Genomic DNA, 15851 nt, shown 5'->3' on the forward strand with positions numbered 1-15851 from the left:
TCGTATTACTGGTCTGTATTCCTTTTTAATCTCTGATGGAGGTCTTGTACAAAGTTCCCAATCATTTTGTGCCTCCAAACTGTTTTTCTGCCCCAATGTTTTGGCATACTATGTGTCCCTTTTCAGGAGACGAGTACTGGGTATATCTCAAGGAATTGAGGAAATTGGTAGCCTGCGGTGGGAGTTGGCCTTATGTCTCTTACTGGCTTGGATACTGTGCTACTTCTGTGTTTGGAAGGGAGTAAGATCCACTGGAAAGGTAGAACCTTTACTTTAGGAGAAGATGGTATGATAGATTCTGTGTGTGGGTGTGTGTGTGTGTGTGTGTGTGTGTGTGTGAGAGAGAGAGAGAGAGAGAGAGAGAGAGAGAGAGAGAGAGAGAGAGAGAGAGAGTGTGTGCATGTGTGTGTGTTCATTTTATTACAGCATATTTTCTGAGGAAGAAAATTACAGAATTTTTGTATCACATTCACTGGTTCAGGATCTTTATTTATCAATTGAATACGAAGGTGAAAGTGTAGAAGGTGAATAGGTAGGTAGAATTCGAACATCTTTGGATATAAACTATAAGAGACAACTTCTCTCTGCTTGTCTGCTTGACCATCAGTACCAAAAGTTGGATTTGGGTGAGCAACAGTGCAATAGTGGCTTGTATCAACAGCAAAAGTTCATCCGTGTCATTTTAAGCAGGTCTTGCCCTTCAAGAATCTGTTTATACCCATAATTGATATGTTCAAAATTTAGACTTGGGGTATGTATATGTAATGACAACCTTAACACAAGGCATCAAAGTGACAATGAAGCATATTCTTACTGTTAAATGAATAAGACTAATGGACTAATGGTGTGTGTTCAGTGTGGCATGGAGTGATAAAAAGCCTGTTGTACACAGAGCCACACCAAGGTCTTCTGGCAGCCGAGGCGGCCTCTCTTGAACTGACAATACCAGCAATGTTTAGTTTCACAATACTTGGCAATGCTAACAACACTGATACAGCAACGTATAGCTGTGTAGAGATTTTATGTGATTCATATTTGATGTTCTACCTCCAAAATGACTAAAAGCTCAGGGAATAATAATTTTATACCACGTGTTGATATTTTATTTACCGCATTGTCTTTTCTTCCTTTAATTCTTGTTTACAATATAACACCGCTCTGTTGATGAAACATTTTTATTGCTTTAAAATTTCACGTTCCAAGAACCAGTGATTCAAAACGACAACAGCATTGACAACACAAACAAACAGCTTTTTTTTTCCTGTTGATAGGTAGTTTACTTTACAGCCACTTTTCCCTACGTGATGCTGGTGGTTCTTTTGGCCCGAGGACTGACTTTACCAGGAGCTATGGATGGCTTAGCTTTCTATCTGTACCCTGACCCCACAAGGTTGGTGGACCCTCAAGTAAGTGACAACACACCAAGTCAAACATTCAGCATGAACACCAACAAAATCTGCCATCAAAACTCTCCCACCGGAAGCCAAATATACTGTATTATACCCTAATGGGACATTAAGGTATAATTCTTAGTTTAACTGGTGAAAGTTTACTTATACTTACATTCAAACATTGATGTTTTCGCATCTACTTATAGGTTTGGATGGATGCAGGTGCACAAGTGCTTTTCTCTTTCGGTATTTGTCAGGGGAGTTTGACTGCTTTGGGCAGCTACAATCAGTATAACAATGATTGCTATAAGTAAGTCCTTTGTGCTTTTTGTCTTTGTTAAATTTAAATTCACTTCCTTGATATGCTTCATCAAAACATGCACAGGAATAGACTGACATTTTGGCAAGTTGTTTTGCTCTAGGTTTCTCAATTGCACATGATTATGACTTGATTCACTTCCAGCTGACACAACTTGTCTATGATTGACTGATTGATTGATTGTGTTGAATATCTAAATATTTGTTTATTTTCCCAGGGACACTTTTTTTCTCTGTCTGGTGAATGGTGGATCCAGCTTTGTGGCAGGGTTTGCAATCTTTTCTGTGTTGGGCTTCATGTCCTATGAACAAGGAATACCAATATCTGAAGTGGCTGCCACTGGTGAGAACACCACTATACCACATATATACACTCAGTGACCACTTTATTAGGTACTCTCTGTTTACGCAAACAGCTTGCTCCTCCAGGCAGTGAGTCATGTGTAAATAAAGCATAAGTATAAGGCACGCAGACGAGAAGTTCAGCTACTGTATGACTAAATGTTTCTGGCAGTTAGTGCCAGATGTCCTGATCCTGAGTAACATCTCAGAAACGGCTGACCTCTTAGGTTTTTCGCACACTAGTGTTTACTGCAATCCTGAGGGTGATAATGTCTTGTTTATGAGAGAAGTCAGAGGAGAATGGCACATTCAAGCTTACAAGCGGGCCACAAGTATACACACAGCTTAGTACACCAGCGATGTGCAGAAGGGCATCTCAGAACACACGACTCGTCAAACCTTGAAGTTGATGGGCTACAGCAGCAGACCATGCCAGGCTCCGCTCCTGTCAGCTAAGACGACGAAGCTACAGTAGGCACAGGATTACCAAAACTGGATTAAAGAGTGGAGATACGCTGCCTGGTCCGACGACTTCTTTTTTTTCTGTTGTAATGTGCTGATGGCAGGGTCAGAATTAGGCAAAAACAACATGAATCCATGGATCCATCCTGCCTGGTGTCAACAGTACTGACTGGTAGTGGTGGTTTAATGGTGTTAGGAATGTTTTCTTGGCCCACACTAGGCCCCTTAGTACTACATTAGGCCCCTTAGTACCACATTAGGCCCCTTAGTACCAGTAGAGCATCATTTGAACACCACAGCGAACCTAAACAATGTTGCTGACCAGGTGTATCCCTTCATGGCTACTGTCTAGCCTTTTTCAAAAGGATTCTTCCAGCAGGATAATGCACCATGTCATAAAGGAAGCATTGTCTGCAGATGGTTCCAGGAACACGACACTCACTTTAGTTTACTCCAATGACCTTTGCAATCCCCAGATTTCAACCCAGTATAGTGCACGTTTTGGATGAGGTGGAGCAGGATGTTCGCAGTATGAATGAGACACCCTGTGGAACATTTCGGCACCTTGTTAAATCCATGCTTCGAAGAATTCAGGGTTTTTTTTCCGAAAGTTTACTGGTACTAGCTAGAATAAAGTGGCAACTGACTGTATGTTATCTTTCATTGCATATTTACTCTATAAGATGAATATGCTTATTCCTAAATACTGCTATCTAAGTTGTAGTCTTAGAAAAAATGCTCCATGCTTCTACATGGAGGTCACATGGATGGGAAGTGATGTTAAATTATTGAATGTGTATTGACTTACAGGACCTGGCTTGGCATTTATCGCCTATCCCCGGGCAGTAGCTATGATGCCTTTACCTCAGTTATGGGCTATATGCTTCTTCATCATGGTCATCTTGCTGGGAGCGGATACACAGGTGAGGTGAAAATGCCTTCCATGAAACAACTGTCAATCGTCTTAACTAGTTTTAAATTTTTTGCTGTTCATCTTGGTTGTCAGTTATTGCTCGTATCAAGAGGTTGGGTTTATTCTCGCTCAACGTACTGTGTCCCTAACAGTTTGTCAGTCTGGAATGCCTGATGACTTCAGTGACAGACATGTTCCCAACTGTTTTTCGAAGAGGTTACCGTCGAGAGTTGCTGCTGCTTTGCCTCTGCACCGTTTGCTTCTTTCTCGGCCTCCTCCTTGTCACAGAGGTGAAACCTTTAATTTGTCTCTCCCATCATTGTTCATGAATTAGTGGTCTGTACAAAATGCTTCAAAGTTAGCCTATTTAATGTCCAAATCACATTTGAAATTTGGCCCCAAATTATTACTCCATTTATCTGTTATTTTGCATTTATAGTACTTCAATACTGACTAATTCAGCAAAATTAGATTTGTACAGGAGTGCTGCTTATTTTGTAGCATCTATAACCCCTCTCTCTTCTTGCAGGGGGGATTGTATTTTCTTCAACTTTTTGACCATTACGTTTGCAGCGGCAACAATCTTCTTCTTCTTTCAGTGTGTCAGTCGATAGCCATCGGTTGGATATATGGTGAGTCACTATGGTTATCTAGCATTAATCAAACATGGTAAACTTCAGACAATTGTTCTTTTTATGCATGTTGCATTAGTAATTTATGACTTCACTCTCCCAGTTTTATTTGTTTTGTTTTGGGGGTTTTTCAAGTGATTCATAAAAGTAATTGGGCAAGGCATTTAAAAGATAATCCCTCTTTAGTATACATTAAAAACTCATTCAAAGTCCTCCAGGCTTATAGTTGCAAGCTAGTCAAAAGCACATGTGCCATGACGATATTGTATCTAGTATTGGTAAAACAGAATTGGTAAAATACATTATATAACCTTTATTTAACTAGGAAGTCACATTGAGATTAAAACCTCTTTTACAAGTGAGACCTAGCCAAGACAGGGTCAAATAGCAGCATCAAACACATAACAGGATAACAACATCAAATCACAACAGCAACAATAGGTACAACAAGAATACATTACATAATACAGTACATAAACAAGGCAGCAATATTTAGTCATGTGCAGCTAACAGTGACCACTTCCATTATTTTAAGTTTCAGGGTATCAAGTTTAAGATTGGTCTGCAAATCGTTCCAGGACAAAGGACCATAGTAGAACAGGCTTGATTTGCCAACCTCTGTTCTGCTAGAAGGCACTTTAAACTGAAGCCATTTGTGCGACCTACAATTATGACTGCTTTGCAAAAATAAAAACTTCTGGCTTAAGTAAATAGGTAATTTGTCTGAAATAATCGTATAGACTAAAATGTACCAGTGTTGTAGCCTACGCAAAGTGAGGGATGACCATCCTACCATGCTGTATAAGGTACAATGTTGGGTCCTGAAGCTAGAATTAGTGACATACCTCAAGGCTGAGTGATACAGGGGATCGAGTTTGGACGAAGGTGGACGATGAGGCAAACCTATAAATAGTATCACCAAAATCGATCTGAGTCAGAAAAAGGCCAGCAACTAAGCGTTTTCTTGATATCATGGAAAAACAGGACTTTAGCCTGTACAGAAAGCCCAGTGTGAATTTTAATTTCTTTTTGCGAGATAGTCAATGTGGTATTTAAAATTTAAGCTTTTGTCCAATCAAATTCCCAAGTATTTGTAATTATCAACGGACTGAATAGAGATCAAAGGTATTGATGGAGAGGGTTGGAGCCTTTGTTTGCCCAGTGGAGAAAATCATAGTTTTAGTTTTGGTTGAGTTTAAAAGCAATTTCAGATCCAAAGGGCATGCTGCAGGGTATTAAAATCAGTCTGCAGATTTGAAAAGGCCATCTCTGTGGTGGGGGCACAGGAGTACATGACTGTATCATCTGCATACAGACTTGCAGAATTTGAACTTATCACAAATGTTGTTAATATAAACTAGAAAAAGCAAGGGTCCCAAAACCGATCCTTGTGGAACACCCTTCGTAACAATGACTGGGTCGGACATGGCATTGCCATGTTTAACAATCTATGAATGATTAGTCAGATAGCTGTGGAACCACTTTGCCGCTTTGCATCCAATGCCAGCACTCAGCAAGGTGTTAATGAGTAATGGGTGGTCAGCAGTATCGAAAGCCTTTGTAAGGTCTATAAACAGAGACACACATGTGAGTTTGTTGTCCAAAGCCTCTTTGATATCATCCAAGACTTTCAAAGTCTTTCCGAAAACCAGATTGCATATCATTTAAAATATTGTATGAATCCATATGTGATTTCAGTTTGGTAGCGACTAATGATTTCAAGATTTTTTGAAAGGACAGAGAGATTAGAAACTGGCCTGTAATTATTCATATCAGATCGGTTGCCAGCTTTAAGTAGGGGTGTAACATAAGCTTGCTTCCAAGTAACTGGAACCTGATTAAGACCAATTAACATGTTAAAAATGTGGGTGATGGACTCCACTGACCAATGCAGCAGCCTTTAACAGGAAGGGGTCCAGGCCATTAGGCATGGGTGCCTTTTTGGGGTCAGTTGTATTTAATGCATGAATAATAATAATAATAATAATACATTATATTTGTTGAGCGCTTTTCTAGATACTCAAAGACGCTTTACAGACAATAACAATGAATAAAACAGAGTAGAAGATGTCGAGTGGGAAAAAGAGAAGACAGTTAAAATAAAAGGCCAGGAGGCCAAAGGAGAGCTAGAGATTAAAAGCAGTTTTGAAAAGGTGTGTTTTAAGAGATCTCTTGAATGTGGAGTGTGAGGAAGAGTCTCTGATATCCTTTGGGAGAGAGTTCCATAGGGAGGGAGCAGCAATCGAGAAGGCTTTGTCCTCCCAGGTCCGGTGCTTGGTCCTGATGGGGGGGAACAGGAGCTTGGCGTCAGCAGACCGGAGGCTGCGGGTGGGAGTGTGCCGGTGAAGGAGCTCAGTCAAATAGGGGGGAGCCAGGTTGTGGAGAGCTTTGTAGGTGATGAGGAGGAGTTTGAACTGAATTCGCTGTGGGACGGGGAGCCAGTGGAGGTTTTGCAGGACGGGGGTGATGTGGTTGCGGGTACGGGAGCGAGTGAGCAGACGAGCTGCAGAGTTCTGGATGTGTTGAAGTTTTCTGAGGATTTTGGAGGACATACCATAGAGGACGCTGTTGCAGTAATCCAGTCTGGAAGTGATGAATGCATGAATGAGTGTTTCTGCGGCTGAGAAGGAGAGGAATGGACGGGGACGGGCGATGTTTTTGAGGTGAAAGAAAGCTGTTTTGGTAATGTGATTGACATGTTGCTCAAAAGAGAGGGTTTGGTCGAAGATGATGCCAAGGTTGCGGATGTGAGGGGAAGTCAGCACAGTGGAGCTGTCAATGGTGAGGGAGAAGTTTTGGGTGGATTTGATGAGAGCTTTTGGGCCAATGGTGATGATTTAAATTTGTCACAGTTCAATTTGAGGAAGTTGGTTTGAAGCCAGGACTTATTTTCATGATGCAGTTGGTCAGGGTTGAGTGAGTGGTAGCGGTGATTGCATTGGTGGAGATGTAGAGCTGGATGTCGTCGGCGTAGCAGTGGAACTGAAGGCCATGACGGCGGAATATGTGGCCAAGGGGGAGCATATACAGGATGAAGAGGAGGGGGCCAAGCACTGAGCCTTGGGGAACACCTTGGGAGAGGGGAGCAACGGAGGATTTGCAGTTGTTGATGCTGATGTAATGGTGTCTGTCAGAGAGGTAGGATTTGAGCCAGGAGAGGGCAGTGCCGGTGATATTGAAGATGGTTTCAAGACGGGTGAGGAGGATGGAATGGTTGATGGTGTCAAATGCCGCACTGAGGTCAAGCAGGATGAGAATATTGAGATTTCCGGCATCAGAGGAGAGGAGAAGGTCATCGGTAACTCTGAGGAGGGCTGTTTCGGTGCTGCGTTTAGATCGGAATCCGGATTGGAATGATTCATACAGGTTATTGGAAGATAGGTGGGCTTTGAGTTGTGAAGCAACTGCACGTTCCAGAATTTTAGACAGAGAGGGGAGGTTGGAGATTGGTCTGTAATTATTAGGGATGTCAGGATTGAGCCCAGGTCTTTTGAGGATGGGGGTGACAGCAGCAAGTTTGAGGGTGAGAGGGATGGAGCCAGTAGTCAGACAGGCCTTGACAAGACTAGAAGGGATGGGGTCCAGGGTGCAGGTGGCAGTTTTTATTCCCACCATAAGGTGAAGAACGAAGAACGTCAGGGACTTGGAAGGCTTCAAAATCAAATGAAAGAGCAGAGGATGAGGACGTACTTGATGTTATAAAGCACTCTGAAGATTCAACTGGAATTGAGGGAGACTGCTGATCAAAAATAAGACCTGCCTTCTCAAAATGACTGTTAAAGGCATTTAACATATCATGTTTGTCTATGATGGAGACATTTCCAATTTTCAATTGCTGGGGAAAATCAGATACCTTTTTATTCTGTAATACTTTGATTGTTTTCCAGAATTTTGAGTGATTAATACAACTGTCATAAATGTAAGGTAATAATTTGATTTAGAATTCTGAATGGATGAAGTACACTGATTTCTCAAAGTTCTCAAAGTTGGCGTTGCCAATCTTCAATACTTTTGGTCTTCCTTGCTAGGGACCACTGTTTATTTCTAGAATGGATGAGCTGGGCAAGTTCTTTGGAGAACCAAGAATTGTCTCTGTTCTTGATTCTGAACTTTTTGAAAGGAGCATGTCTGTTTGAAACCAATAAAAACTGTTGCTGAAAAAAGGAAACAGCCTCGTCAACAGTAGGAATTAGTGCAATTCGATCCCAGTTTAGTCCTGCCAGGTCGTGTTGAAAGGCCTGTACTGTGAAGTGTTTAAAACAGCGTCTTAAGATAGTGAGACCATTGGATTTAAGTGTTTTGGTGTTTCTCACACAACCAGTTACACAGTGGTCACTCATGTCGTTTGCAAACACACCAATTGCTGTGTACTTATGAGCCCTGTTGGTAAACATGACATCTAACAAAGTGTCACTGTTCGGCTTAGATGGGTCGACTTTGGTAGGGCTATCAATAAGTTGTACTAAGTTTAAAGAGTTGCAAGCCAGCTTGAAATTCTCTGATTTGTCACTAAGCCAGTCCCAATTTAAATCACCAATTAGAACCATTTCGTATTTATTCAAATTAGACAACACCTCAGTTAATTTCAACACTGTTTCAGAGAGAGGGAAGAGGGAGAGCGAGGGAAGCCTATAGCAACCAATAATTGTAAGTGGGGCATTTGCAGTCTTGATGTGTAGGGCCAGAAGTTCAAACTGTCTTGTGATCGACTGAGAAAGTAAAAGAGACACATGAAACTTATTTGATACATAAATAGCAACACCACCCGCCCGTCCTTTACGATCAGTTCTGAAAACATTATAACCACCAACATGTATAACATCATCAGAGACAGAGGGTTTAAGCCATGTTTCTGAGACCACAACAATGTCTGGGTTAGCCATCATAAACCAGGTTTTCAGTAAATTCAGTTTGGGTAGTAGACTTCTAGCATTAATGTGGAAAAAGCCAATTCCATGCCTGTTGGCAAATTCAGTTGGAGTTGAGAGATGGTGTAAGCTCTCAGAAGTAGACAGGGGGCCTGGGTTTACATTGATATTACCAGAAACAAACAAAAGCAATAAAATCAATGTTTGTGAGAGAGACTTTTTAACATTGGGAGAAGGTTTATGGTGGGAGGAAGTACTCGGGAAGCCATGTGAAACAACAGAATCAAGCACCAGTAAAACGTGAGGGAAGACATTTTTTGTGCGATCGAGTATTAGTACATTGAATAGTCAGTCTGTGGTGAAGTTAGTCGTGAGTTGTCCATTTAGCGGAAGATCATAAACTCCTGTTGCAAACAAGTAATGTTCATAGCCATTCTGGCAAGACAGCGGCGTGCAGACGAAACAAAAAAATTAAATCAGCACGAACGTGTATTTGATGGTCATTGTTGAAATCAAGACGTCGAATCTGGCATCCAGAGAGAGGGAGAGAAAAAAAGCCAGAAAGAGAGAGGGAGAGAGAAATAAAGCAGTCACCTGGGGTAAATGTCCAGCGGTTGACCAGCTCAGATGTAGCGTTTCAGCAGTCTGATGATTAGCGGATCCATAAAAGTTCACGTGGGATAAAGTCCAACTGTTGACCAGCTCAAATGCAGCTCCGTAGAAAGTTAATCAACCACCACAGTGGCACCATCACATGGATCGAGGAAAACAAACCAGGCAACCGAGCCAGCGACCCCAAAGGACCCCCGGAACAAATATCCAGCTGTTCACCAGCTCAAACACAGCGTCTCCAGCGGCCGGACTGCCAGCAACACCGCAGAAAGTTCTCCAACAACCACAGTGGCAGCAGCACACAGATCGGGGAAAAACGGGCCAGGCAGCAGCCAAACAAACAAACAAACAAGCAGCCTGTAGGTAGAGAGCAGCAGCTCCCGCCACCGAAGACAACCGGCTGCAGCCACGGCCAAACACCCGACCCCAGACCCCTTCTCAGCGTCTCCAGAGCCCCGCCAAAAACAAGGATTTCAAATCAACTTGAAGCATTCAAGACAATTAAAATGCTTTTACAATGCTGCTCAGGACAAGAGACAGGACACCAAACACACAGACATTCACACAGAGCTGCTATCGTGCCGCCATCTTGAGCCCAATGAGAAGGAATCTTTAGACCCCCCCCAACTATGAGTGCAACTCCATTGCACTCATAATATGTTTATTTCATTCCATGCTTAAAATAGAGACTGTTAATGATGACACAATTTTTACTCCAAGGGCCATTCCACTGTTACATACCATAACATTTCATCACATTCATAAAACTTTCGACGTGTTCTCATACGTATCGTACGATCGTATGATACCTTACAAAACGTTGTGATTCATACTATCCCTACTCACGGCCAGCCACATAACTTATCACTGCACTAAAACTAACTTAACTTTGGTTAAGGTTAGGAAACTAATGCCATTTGGTTAAAGTTTACAATTCAACAAGTTGCCTTGTTGAATATACATGTTGGTTTTTCCCCAACCACAGAGCACCTTGATTTTTGTGAGAACCCATTGTTTTTGTTTTCTTTATTGATGTTTTGAAAAGTTCTTGGCACGAGTTTGGAACTGAACCCAGGTCACCAGAGTCAAAGGCAGATGTCTATGCCCATCCATCACCCCAACATTCATGCCCTTATGTTCCACTGTGCTCGAACTACTGCCTGCTTTAGTCACATGAGTCCTTATTTTGCGGTATCTATCACGGTTTCTATATCGGTGTCTCTTCTTACAGGGGGGCCCCACTTCATCATCAAACCTTTATTTAAACTCGAATAACCATTGAGGTTGCCCTCAATGGTTGCATGAACCCCATTTCCTATTTCACTCAATTCGTAGAACACCAATCTGAAATTAGGATGCACTACTTTTCTTAACTATAAGTACAAATTTGATGTGAGATCAGGCTGCTCTAGATCAAGAAGCCTGGAAAAACACAAGAATTAGTGACACACTACTCATCAGATGCACGTGCACTTAAATATGCGCAGCATGCAGTCAACCTTCATAACATTGTTATGGCTTTTAACAAGCACGCAATGGAGCCACTGAGTAGCCTATCACTGGAAGGTCACAAGATGGGCTGCTGGTTCTGTCTAGGTTTATGTGTCAGTTATTTTCAGCAAACCTGAAACAAATGAGTAAACACACCACCGCTGCCAAGAATAATGTTGACCCTTTCGGGGAATAAGTCAGTGGTTGGTCACGATGTATTTGGATAGTCCAGTGTTGATCAAGAGACTATAATGTGTTGCTAAAAAGTCTACTGAGTTTCAAATGATTCTCATAATTGTGTGAAAAGTAGTCTATAGATACTCAATGTCTGGGTTGGGGTTAATCTTTGGGTTGGGGTTATTGTTAGAAATAGGGTGAGGTTAGGGTTACATAGTCTGTTGAGATGCAGCAAATAGGCAAGTGACACTTGTTGAACATCTACTTTTTGTCACCTGATAGTTAGTTGAGTATGAACATTAGATTATCCAAATAAATTGTTACCCAGCGGTCTATTAGAAACACAAAAAACAGCACTCATCCTTCAGCTCAGTGTAGGAAGTCAAGCTTGTGCTCCGTCTAGTGGATCATCTTCCAGCGTCGACTGAAACACACAGATATAGAAGGAGGTTAATGAAGTGTGAGTATGCCTTGTTGTCCACTCCTGGCTCTCTCCGCCTCTCAACACATGTTCAGTCCATGTTCATCTTAACACACACATTTTATTTGGGAAAAATACTTTTGTAATACATAATGTTTTAAATTTTAGAGGTAATGCCCCCAATACTGGCCATCTGAACCATAGGAGTCAAGTGTACCTGAAAATAATCACACAGCTTGAAAATACTTAAAGCTGAGGCCTACCATGTTTGAAAATCTCATTGTAAACAACTTGAAGTGATTAAATTATGCAAAGTTTTCCCAACATTTTTGAATGTCTGCAGGGTTTTAAAACTACAAGTGTTTCATTCATTACCATGTGAAATCAATGTTGACCCTCCTCACATAGCTTACACTTCTTTGGTGCCTATATACAACTAGACATGCACTTTGTCTCAAAATCTCACTCATCTGGTCCTTTGTCACTGATTTTCCATATACTCACTCCTCGGTCTGACTCCTATGTTCTCTTCCCTATACACTTTTGTTCTTCCCATCACTCAAGTTAAAAGAAGACTTTCTCATTTAAGCTTGATGGACATTAGAGTCTCTTGAGTTGGGGTGTTTGCTCTCATGGGCAAACTCTCTTTGATTTTGAATCCTTACAAAAGTCCAAGAGAACTCTATACATTCACTTTCAAAACAACATCTACTTCACAAGGTCCACTTTTCAGTCTTCATGGTAAGGGTGAGAAAAATACTTAATGTGGTGAGACAGTTGCTGCCTCATTAATAAAGTAGGTTAAATATACTAATTGTTCCCGGTTGCAGAAAAGTTACTGTTGCCTCTGTCTCTGTTGTAAAGTTACTGTTGAAAAGTTACTGTTGCACCATTAAAGACTAGGTTAACCCAACAAACTGATCGAATGATGTCACTAAAAAAAGCGCAAAAAAGAAAGAGCACTTGTTTTCTTTACATTGTGAAAAGACTTAGGCCTACTGAAATTCACCAGATTATTAAACATTTAAAAGATGTTCTAAAAATACCCCCAGAATTATGAATCTTTACACCTTAGCAGTGGATTTTCATTAAACTCCCACAATCCTCTTCTTTGTATTCAGAAAGAACTACTCCATCTACTCTGTCTTTAATTAATTGAAATCAATCATAATGTGACTGTACATAATCTGTACTTCCACAGAATTGTTTTTTTTTATCTAAATGTGTTTAAAACAGGCTGCTTACTTTCCATTTTATTCACAGGTGCAGATAGTCTGTATGACAATATTGAAGATATGATAGGTTATCGCCCCCGACCACTAATGAAGTATTGCTGGCTTTATGTTACCCCTGCTGTTTGTCTGGTGAGTGAACTAGCGTTTCTTTTGATCCCTGTAAGAGTAAACAAGCAAATACATTTATTTTAGCATAACATAGATGGCAACACACATAACAAACATTTTTCAGCTGTCATTAATCATGTCAAAGAAGAGATTATACATATCAGCGTGTTAATCTATTTAAAGGATCATACAGCTGTTTGACATGCGGTTCCTATGTCAATATTCCCTTGGTAGGAATGTATGTGTCACACCATTTTTGCCATCTTTTTCCATTATTTTATTTATATTTTGTAGCTATTTTGTGCCAATTAATCACTGCACAGACAGAGGGTCATTCATCAAACAATTGTGGGGAATCACGTAAGGCTTTAACCCCAAATGTATTTCACCATGATCATATTTTCTCAAAATTGTAAATAGATATGCCAAATCTCTCCATGTAGGAAGGGTGGCAATAGGCTGGTAGCATCCTGGGAAAACAAGCTTTTCCAGGCTCATGAATCAGAGAAATAATAGCAAAACACATCAAGGAAAGACTTGAAAATCTGGATGAGTTTTTTTTAGACATCAAGCAGAATTGATGGTTTTATCAAATTTCTTTGGAAAGTCATTTGTGTTTTATTTGCGTGCATAGTCTTAATAGCTGAATAACCTAATATATAGTCTATTAACAGCTGATTGTGTGTGTTTTCTATATCCAGGATTGTTGATTTAGTTTCATCTGAATTTTTTCCATTTATAACTGCGGTATCAAGTATTGAAAGCAGATTTCAATCAAACTGAAATTGTATGAAAATAACCTTCCCTTTTGTTCCTGTCAGGGTACCTTCATTTTTTCAGTGGTAAAGTACAAGCCTCTCAAGTTCAACAAAACCTATGTCTATCCAAAATGGGCTTATGTTTTGGGCTGGTGCCTCGGACTCTTCTGTGTTCTCTTGGTACCTCTATGGGTCATCTTTAAGGTTTCTCAGATGAAAGGAACGCTATGGCAGGTATGTCTTACTTAAAGAAAATGCATTTCTACCATACGGGTCATTTTTACACTGGAAAGAGTTAGTACTTAGTGATGAAATTAATGAAACTATACACGAGTGATCCTTTTCTTCTGAAAAGTTGCTCCGTTAAACAATAGTGAGGTTGTAACTTCTGTGGAAGAGCTTTAGAAGTAAAAAGAAGGTAAAGCACTGAAAATGTAACATGCATATATCACTATAATCAAGGACAGGGAGGAGGGATGCCTCAACAATCATCTTTCTAGTCTGAAAGATAAAATAAGATTTATTCCTGTGTAGAAACCCAAGTTTACTTCTGAAACTCATTATGAAACTGAAACTGTTTATGTGATTTTCAAAAGAAAGACCAATCCAATCACCGATCCAAATTCTTGTTCAATTTGTACTCCTTTTACAGTACAAATTTGCAGACCCTTGGCAGTGAAGTTACGAGAATTTGAGAAAAACATAAATTTGGTTTTGTCTTCATTTAGAACTAATTTCAGCTCTGCAAAGGAATTTGGAATAGAATTGAAACCAAGCTGCAGGCCATTTATGGCCTGTAGAACTGTTGCAGTAGAGGAATAAATAAGTGTCATCAGCATAAAGATGTAATTTACATTTACCCGGATTAAGTCCAATATTGTTTATAGAAATATCGAAAAGTATCAGGCCAAGAACAGAACCCTGGGGTACACCCTTACAGATATTGAGAAAACTTAAATAAAACCCATCTACACAAATGTATTGTGTCCTATCCGTTAAATATTTATGAAACGAAGAATGAGCATCGTGTCGGTATTGAGAATGTCTAATATGCAAATTAGATACTGTCAACAAACCGGAGAAAAGTTACTATGTGCTACTAGTCACTCTGTTTCCTCCCGTCGGTTTAACTGTTTTTGAGAGGTCATCATTACAGCCGGTAAATATGAACCTAACCTGTTAAAACTTTATAGTGGTCCATCCTCCACAGGGTAGAAGTCTGGACAAATGTAGGATGAACTCTAATCCTCCCTGTCACAGACACAAGGGCCATAAAATCTCCAGGATTATCCCAGACCATTTCAGGGTCCATAAAACCTCTGTTGACCAATTTATCCTCTGAGTTAAAGGATAAATCCCACTGCAGAGCCATTTGTTCTCCATGGGCTTCAACCCCACCTTTTTATGAAAACAAGGGATGTCAAAGCTGTAACTGACAGGAGAGTTAAGCTAATTCCAAAGGAATTCACCAAAGGCGTTAAAGTAACAAATAATCTTCTCAGACAGACAGTAATAATCAGTATACTCTATTATGTCAGTGTGGCCATTACTTATAATCTCATGGCTTGTAGCCACATTAGATTTATTAAAGTGCAAATTGAATACCAAATAATTGCACATGCAAGATTACCACCATGGGGTGTTTGACACTTAAATAGAATCCAAAGCACCAGTAAGAAACAAACTTTAAGAAAATGAGTTTGGTATCTAATAGTACATATAGATATAGACACATGAATCACACAACCCCACCTTTTTATGGCAGGAGTACTGTAGGTCTTTGATTCCATTTCTGATCGCAGGAGCCACGACAATAGTGATCAAAACCAACATCCATCAGTCTCTTCAAAAGCAGGGAATGGTCAACAGTGTCAAAGGCTGTGAAAAGGTCAATAAATAGAGCAGCACAAAGATGTTTGTTATCTAATGCGTTTACAATGTCATTTATCACTAAAGAGGCTTCTGTAATGCTACTGTGGCCAGACTGATAAGGACTTCAAATGGAGGGGTCCGCTAGAAAAGCTTTTATTTGAGAATTTATCAGACATTCTAAAATTTTTGCTCAACAGAGGAGTCTAGAAAAAGGACAATAGTTATTTAAAAGACTAGGCTCACCCCCTTTG

General features: G+C 40.4%; 1 protein-coding gene across 1 annotated transcript in view; it reads left to right on the top strand.

The window, feature by feature from the left end:
- LOC139650353 (sodium- and chloride-dependent GABA transporter 2-like) overlaps window positions 1-15851 on the top strand; it is a 32853-nt gene that overhangs the window by 13867 nt on the left and 3135 nt on the right. Inside the window, exons 6-14 of the mRNA XM_071526998.1 lie at window positions 127-259; window positions 1272-1406; window positions 1598-1701; window positions 1928-2052; window positions 3324-3436; window positions 3579-3716; window positions 3956-4058; window positions 12891-12991; window positions 13792-13962. Of these exons, the coding sequence (XP_071383099.1) occupies window positions 127-259; window positions 1272-1406; window positions 1598-1701; window positions 1928-2052; window positions 3324-3436; window positions 3579-3716; window positions 3956-4058; window positions 12891-12991; window positions 13792-13962 (1123 nt within the window). The remainder of the gene's footprint in view (window positions 1-126; window positions 260-1271; window positions 1407-1597; window positions 1702-1927; window positions 2053-3323; window positions 3437-3578; window positions 3717-3955; window positions 4059-12890; window positions 12992-13791; window positions 13963-15851) is intronic.

The sequence above is a fragment of the Centroberyx affinis genome, unplaced genomic scaffold, assembly GCF_046629955.1.
Source record: "Centroberyx affinis isolate AG114_WGS23_722 - 3 ecotype Tasmania unplaced genomic scaffold, CSIRO-AGI_Caff_v1 ptg001484l_1, whole genome shotgun sequence".
Taxonomy (NCBI): Eukaryota; Metazoa; Chordata; class Actinopteri; order Beryciformes; family Berycidae; genus Centroberyx; species Centroberyx affinis.